This window comes from Engraulis encrasicolus, chromosome 4, assembly GCF_034702125.1.
Source record: "Engraulis encrasicolus isolate BLACKSEA-1 chromosome 4, IST_EnEncr_1.0, whole genome shotgun sequence".
NCBI classification, from domain to species: domain Eukaryota; kingdom Metazoa; phylum Chordata; class Actinopteri; order Clupeiformes; family Engraulidae; genus Engraulis; species Engraulis encrasicolus.
Genome location: NC_085860.1, coordinates 42036458 through 42044565, shown reverse-complemented (window position 1 = coordinate 42044565; position 8108 = coordinate 42036458). Strand labels below are relative to the sequence as shown.

Here is an 8108-nt window from a genome sequence, read left to right as displayed (position 1 = left end):
TAAAAAGCTTTCCCAGCTGTCGGGCACTCAGTATCCCCAGTGGCATAAAGCAGAGGCTGCAGACAACACCACTGCTCATGCCCAGCACAACAACATTGGGGTGGAGGAGGTACTGTACACACATGCAATAGGTCCGCTTCAACCAGGATTTTTCTTCTCCCAGTTTTTTTTTTTTTTTCAAACGTAACACTTTTGTTGAAAACATGATGTCTGAAACAGGGTTTTCACCTGAAAAGTCTGAAAAAATGAAAAAGAAGGAGCAGAAAAATCCTGTTTGAAGTGGACATTTTCCTTTTGTTATCTTGGCATTTGGTTGTCCTGCTGCCAAGTCAGACATTTTTGGATGTGCAGGCTTCAACCTACTTATAGCTGTATGCACATGCACTAGTACTCTTCTTTATAACACTCCTGTTTGGACCCGTTCCTAAATTTCTAAACTCCACAGTCTTAATTCAGCTTTTACCCTGTAACAGGAGCATTTGAAATTAAATTGTGTGTTAGCACCATCACTAACATCAGAGATGGCAGAAATTTGTTGTTTGGGCTTTTCCCCCCAATTATGTTCGGAATATGTATCTACGTATGTAGGTTATTAACAGATGGTACTCAAGTAACAGATGGCTGTCAATCTCTCCAGAGCATGAATTCATACAGTAATTAAAAGCAATAAAGTTCCTATGCACAGCCGATGTCCTGGTGCTGATTATGCATGGTCCTAAGTAAACCAGAAAACAGAATTGATGAACCACTGCACACTGGTGGACTTAGATTTGCTGTTTTTTAATTATAATTTTAGTGAGCAATGCGTTTTGCTTTTGCTTCGTCAGGTTCACTTTGACATTCCTATACCTCCCACAAGTGATATACATAGATTATTATTACCATGTCACATGATCTCACAAAGATATCCATGCCAGATAACCAACAATTTCTAATTTGGAATTTCTTCATTCAGTAATTGGTCGGTGTGACCTTGTGTGTGGTCCCTGCTCCGTGTGGCCATGTGTGTGCTCTGTTCCAGGTGTTTGACATCCTGCCCATCTACGGTACGCTGCAGCCGGGAGAGACGCAGCCGGTGGCGTTCTCCTTCTTCGGCCATGCCCACATCAGGAGCAGCGTGCTGGCCGTGTGTGAGGTGGAGGGCGGGCCCACCTACGAGATCCCCCTCAAGGGAGAGGCCTCCAGCGTCCAGTACGCACTCAACACCACCCACATCAACCTGGGCACTCAGGTAGGCACAACACCACCCACATCAACCTGGGCACTCAGGTAGACACAACACCACCCACATCAACCTGGGCACTCAGGTAGACACAGTGCACACAAGACCACCCACATCAAACCTGGGCACTCCACAACACCACCCACAGCAACATGGGCACTCAGGTAGACACAACACCACCCACATCAACCTGGGCACTCAGGTAGCCTCAACACCACCCACATCAACCTGGGCACTCAGGTAGACACAGTGCACACAACACCACCCACATCAAACCTGGGCACTCCACAACACCACCCACATCAACCTGGGCACTCAGGTAGACACAACACCACCCACATCAAACCTGGGCACTCCACAACACCACCCACATCAACCTGGGCACTCAGGTAGACACAGTGCACACAACACCACCCACATCAAACCTGGGCACTCCACAACACCACCCGCATCAACATGGGCACCCAGGTAGATACAATCAACTCTCCACACCACCCACACCACATCACCCACATCAACCTAGGTGGTTGGGTAAAACTCAATTATTTTACTCGAGGGGAGGGGATTCCGAAAATTTACTTTTCCTTTACACACCATAATGCTGTATCAATGGGGTTTCACATCTCAAAGTCACTGCAACATATTGCAGTGACTTGCATAGCAGAACTTGATTTCAGGTGTGGCAGTGCATACAGGAAAGATTCCTTCATGTCCTTGAAGTATGATGTATCTTCATTCTACTGTACTTCTAAGACCTTAAATATTATTCATGTGAGCATGTTGACTCTGTCTCCTGTGTTTGTAGCTGTTTGACCGTGTGGCGGAGGCGGAGATCGTGCTGAGCAATACGGGCCGCGTGGGCTTTAGCTTTGGCACCCTGCCGGAGAACATGGGGGGAGACCCCGAGAACCCCATACCCGGCCAACCACTGCTCATCCCCTGCTCGGTGAGGATGGCAAATACTATATGGGATAACGCACACAAGCTGGAACATCATCAAAACAGCTTAGTTTTGTTGCAAATGCAATATTGCATATTGTCACTGTCCAGCAAAAGCATCTTATCTCCACTATTTAAAAAAAAAATATATTTTGTAATTGAAGGGTTTATTTGCAAAACGGTGTATCTCCATTTTGTAGAATGTTGGGAAATTTACATTTTTGTATTGGGCATTCCATTGAATCGCATTGCAAAAGGCATTTTATATAGGTTAAAAAGTATGTTCTCAAAATATTTGAATGGTAAGAATTCACACATAGGTGAACAGTCATTTACAGTAATAAAAAGCAAAAGTCAAAACATGGAGATACACCGTTTTGCAAATAAACCCTTCAATTATTCTTTTGTCTTTATAAAATATGAATCACTACCACTGGCCAGTCTCCATGAGTATATGTGTATGATACATTATCTGATAACCAACTGTTCTACAAATCAATAAGTAAAAAACAAAAAAAGGTGGTGGAGATACAAGGTTTCTGCCTGACAGCAATGATGTGCAATATTGGAAATGCAATAGATACTGTCAAAAGTCCTTATTCAATTACTGTTGCGATAGAATGAAATGCATTCTGCATTTGTAGTCCATGGACAGTACAACTATTGGTTGATTTGATTATGTTCAAAATATTTGAAAATATGTTTTTTAAAGTTTCAAGTTATGCATGTCATGTGGTGTAGGGCTGCAGGCAACATTGCATTATTAGGTAGCACCACATTCACAGCCTTCTATTTGCAATCAACACTTCCAAAGAGTTTACTTTCAAGTGTTGTTTTTGCTCATATGTGCTGGTCCCTGTTTTCCATAATGCCATGTAAAGGGCTACGTGGAGCCCAAGTCGGAGCAGCGTATCTCGGTGTTCTACCTGCCGGGCGTGCCGGAGGTGTTCCACAGGAGCTTCCAGCTGCAGGCGGCCTTCTTCGAGCCTGAGAGCATCAGCCTGCGCGGGGAGGGCGTCTTCCCCCGCATCGGCCTGGACCTGCCCAGAGACCTGGGTAAGAGGAGAGCACTATTAATCATAGTCCTGCCCCTGCCCCTGCCCCACGCGCACCACCAGACCTGCTTACAAGTGCAATTAATCAGCATAGAGAGAGAGAGAGAAAGAGAGGGTGTGCGTTTGTATGTGTGTGTCTGTGTGTCTATGTGAGATCAAGCAAAGGGAGGAGAGAGAGAAAGAGAGAGAGAGAGAGAGAGAGAGAGAGAGAGAGAGAGAGAGAGAGAGAGAGAGAGAGAGAGAGAGAGAGAAAGAGAGAAAGAGAGAGGGTGGGAGGGAGGGAGGGAGGGAGAGAAAGAGCAGCCAGGCCTGTTGGTGTTGGAGCGCATTAGGGGAGCAAATGGGCCTTTGTACAGATGAGAAAACTTTGTTCCCGCCCTGATGAGGTATTGATCTGGCCGCTGGACCGGCCTGTTGCTGCCCATCCCCATGGCTGCCAATAGTCCAGTAATCCTTGCCCACTCCTCGTCAGCCGGCATATATATTTACACATCAGCTCAATAGCAGCCCAGCATTCCTAAATTGGCCTACGCTAACCCCCCATTAGCCAGCACCTGCTGCGTATACACCAGTTTATGGTGCGTTACTAGGACATTACGGGGACATACTCAGACATGAGTCACCTGAGTTCCCAAACGCAATGCAAATATATACTCTCTCTTTCTCTCTCGCTCTCTCACACACACACACACAGGCGCATGCACACACACACAAACACACACACAAACACACACACAGACACACACACAGACACACACACACACACACACACACACACACACACACACACACACACACACACACACACACACACACACACACACACACACACACACACACACACACACACACACACCATGCAAAGAGGAGTTCAACGGTCAGATCAGAGGGGCTCCCCAATGCACCACTCCAAATGTTAGTAAACCCACCTCAGCCCCACCCCACCCACAAAACGCATTCATGGTAAATCAAATCGCCATTAGATCATAACTTTTAGGATTGAGACGGGCCCGTGACAGTAATTGGCGATGGGCGTGCAAAAGTCGAATCAATAAATGATTAAACAGAAATTCTCCCATGGTGGAGCTGAAATCAATGGCGGGCATTGATTGGCTGACACAGCAGCAGAGAGTCGGACTCTTGGTGTCTTAATCAAGACAAGCCTCACTGGTCTGTCCGGAAGGGCGTGAAGGAGATGGAGAGATGAACGGGCTGTGTGGAGGGAGGGGAAGAAAAAACAGAGAAAAAGAGAAAGACAAAAAATAGAGAAAAAGAGAAAGAAAGAAAGAAAGAGACATGACGCTCACAGACGTCTCTGCCCCCCAGATGAGGAGAAGTATGGCTCGGTGATGAAGGCTGCCAGGGAGAATGTGGAGACGGAGAAGCCCAGTGAGGAGCCTCTCAGCCGGCCGCCCCAAGGCTGCGGAGCCCCACCCTTGGAGGACTACTGCTGCCCCGCACCCACTGTAAGAGGCACTGTAAAGCACACATACAGCAATCCCTCAACACATTTATACCTTTATATACAGCCATGGTGAATGGGAGGATAGCCGATATCAAAGACATGTCTCTACTATTAGGCCTAATCATTATTGCAAAGCCTGCAAAAACAATGGCTTGTACATTATTTAGTTCACCAACTTAAGGAATTACTTTCACAATACAAAGCCTCTATCTTTTCAGGGGACCTAGTAGAGGTGTTAGGTGTTTGTTGTCAACGTGGCTGCCTTAACTGTAAAATGCTATAAGAAACCTTGATGAAGTACATGCAAAATGTACACATACTGTATACACCACCCAACACCTTTACAAACCACCCAACACCTTTATAAACCACCCATTACCTTTTCCAGGCTACTCCTCCTTTTAAAGATGAGCTGTATAAGTATGCATACACCCAACCCCTTTACTTTATGCTCCTGCTACTAACCCACTGTAAGACACAGAAAACATGCACAGTATATAACACTCAACACTGAAAACAGGGAATTACTATCAGACCATCACAGCAGGCCGCTGCCCCCTCTATAAGACACAGACCATACCTGCCTGGACACTAGCGGGATGTAAAACACAAACTACTTTCCTATTAGTAGGAAATAAAGCTTTACATTATATACACATTAAACTGGACGTTAAACCTTTATGTGCATTAATGAGTTTGTGAATTAATAGGTAGTCTTTCATCACTTCATGGGCACTTCAGGCAATGCGCCCTTATTTATTGTTACAGTACTGTATTAACAATAGTGCCCAGCAGTTATATGTTGCTACAGTAGTATTGAACCCCCTGCACAGTGGAGAAGGCTGCATTCCCCAATTCTTTGTGTGCATGCTCCATTCCAAAAACGTACTGCTCTTAGGAGCTAGTACTCATACTACAGTAAGCAGGGGGGCTTTCTAGTTGGAGACACGAGGAGAGACCAACAAAAGCCAGACACAAATGTTCAAAATATAATGCAATAATAACAACACAATAATAGTTGGTTATTTGGGAAAAGCACCCATGGCTGTGTCTTGGTTGCATTCTTAAGTAGTTGAGTAGTCTTCTGTGTGTGTGTGTGTGTGTGTGTGTGTGTGTGTGTGTGTGTGTGTGTGTGTGTGTGTGTGTGTGTGTGTGTGTGTGTGTGTGTGTGTGTGTGTGTGTGTGTGTGTGTGCGTATGCGTGCATTTGTATGTTTGTGTGTGTGTGTGTATGTGCATGTGTCTGTGTGTCTGTGTGTGTGTGTATGTGTGGGCGTGTGCTTGTGCTTGTGCTTGTGCTTGTGCTTGTGCTTGTGCTTGCACATGTGCATGTCTGCCACTGTGTGTGTGTGTGTGTGTGTGTGTGTGTGTGTGTGTGTGTGTGTGTGTGTGTGTGTGTGTGTGTGTGTGTGTGTGTGTGTGTCTGCCTGTGTGTGTGTGCGTGTGTGCGTGTGTGTGTGTGTGGGTGGGTGTGCAGTATGACATGCTGGTGCAGATGGAGGTGGAGAGGCTGCTTGTGAAGGAGATGGCTGTTTCTACGGAGACCTCCCCAGTACCTGCACCCGGAGCAGGAGACGGCTCATCTGGATCCCTGGGCAGGAGGAGGAGGAGACTCAGCAAGTATGAAGCACACATACTGTACACACACACACACACTCACACACACACACGCATGCACGCATGCACATGTACGCACACAAACACACACACAAACAAACACATACACACACATAGGCTACACTTGAATTCCTTGAAAATGCTTGAATTTCAATTAAGTGTTTTCAAGGTTGTGAAAATGCTTGAATTTTTGGTGGTCAAACTCAATAAACCAAATTATAGAAATAAATTGTTAAGGTACATAAAACATCTTAGGGAGTGCAATGTCAGATGGGATTTGCCACTCAACACCCTAAAATTGATTAGAATGCAGGAAATTGCACCTTAAAAACACAACATTTTCTGGGGAAGGACCCCCAAACCTAGCCTGGTTCTCACCGACTGTACGAGTGCATACACAAACTACCGTCTGGTAGCTCTGCCGTTAACATGCTCATCTTGAGTATGAAAATAAATGGTGCATTTATTGCAACTCACCAACAACAAAGTCCTCCAAAAACATTTTCTGTTCATCTCTAAAGAGTCAATATAGTCTATAATCTGTCCTGTGACTCATCAATGCGGGCTGCTGTTGATATTTAAGCAATAAATGCTCTGTTTATTTTTACTTGAGAAGAACATGTTAATGGCTGCGCTACCAGACGGTAGTGTGTGTAGCTCCGCTCCACCAGGGGGCTCCGGAGCTACACATACGCACCGTCTGTGAGAATCAGGCTACCCCACACCTCTCTCCCAATCAGTGTACCAAGTGTCCCATCGTGGTTCTCAAAGTGGGGGCTTTTGCCGTCTTCCGTGGTAGTGATCCCCCTGGCTCTCTCTCATACCAACATTTTCTAGAAAAAGCCTCTTGTCTCTTCTTGTTACACCTGTATTTTTTATTGCCGTGCCATCATTGGTGTTGCATGGTGAGCATGTGTGTTGCGGCGCTTCCCATGACCATCATCCTAACATGGGCAAAAAAAGGTGTGGCAACCCTGAATAATTATATACGGGAGATTTTAAAAAGTGGGGGGAAGTGGGGAAAGAAAAGGGTAAAGCGATAAAAGGTAGGGTTGGGAAAAGATCCAGGATGTATTCAAACCTGCGTCCCCTGGGCAGTTTGCTGGCCATCCATGGTGAGATGCATAACCAACTAGATTGCATTTCCTCACAGAAAATGCTGGAGTATGCTTGCTTCCATGCATTCGTTGCCCCTCATGCATACATTGTCCTTCATGCATGTCTTACCTTTCATACATGCTCAGCACACACACAAACACACACACACACACACACACACACACACACACATACACACACATTCCCCGTAACACAAACACCCAAAAAGAGAAAAGTCAAAAACATGTTTTGTTGTTATACCGCCCCCTATAGACCATATTGCATATCTTTGTTGTGCACCCTTTGGGGCTAGGGGAGGGTAAGAGCACCAAATAGCTTTAAATTCCTTGGCTTAAAGGACCACTTCAGTCAATTTCAATATGCTGTTGTACTGCTCACGCATACCCTTGACTTGTACCCGATGATGCCACATTTTTCGGCTCAGCCCTTTCCGAGATACAGTATGAGCTATACTAATGGGAGCAGTAATAATGAACATAGGCCTACTCCAAATATTTTCCCAAAAGGTACCGCTGTTACCTAGTTGTCTGCTGATGTTGCTTAACCTGTTTGATGTTTTTGGGAGTCATTTTTTTTTTAATGTAAACAAACAGCTCCCCCCATTACAATGACCAGGATCTCGGAAAAGGCTGAAGAAGAAGAAAAAAAACCTCAGGTACTGACAAGTCCAGGGTAGTGTGGGCATTACAACT

General features: G+C 45.5%; 1 protein-coding gene across 1 annotated transcript in view; it reads left to right on the top strand.

Annotated features, from left to right (window-relative positions):
* Nucleotides 1-8108, top strand: part of hydin (HYDIN axonemal central pair apparatus protein) — a 172124-nt gene that overhangs the window by 84636 nt on the left and 79380 nt on the right. Inside the window, exons 24-29 of the mRNA XM_063197456.1 lie at nucleotides 1-109; nucleotides 1022-1231; nucleotides 2028-2168; nucleotides 3043-3217; nucleotides 4543-4682; nucleotides 6158-6300. The exon at nucleotides 1-109 is cut by the window's left edge and continues 174 nt beyond it. Of these exons, the coding sequence (XP_063053526.1) occupies nucleotides 1-109; nucleotides 1022-1231; nucleotides 2028-2168; nucleotides 3043-3217; nucleotides 4543-4682; nucleotides 6158-6300 (918 nt within the window). The remainder of the gene's footprint in view (nucleotides 110-1021; nucleotides 1232-2027; nucleotides 2169-3042; nucleotides 3218-4542; nucleotides 4683-6157; nucleotides 6301-8108) is intronic.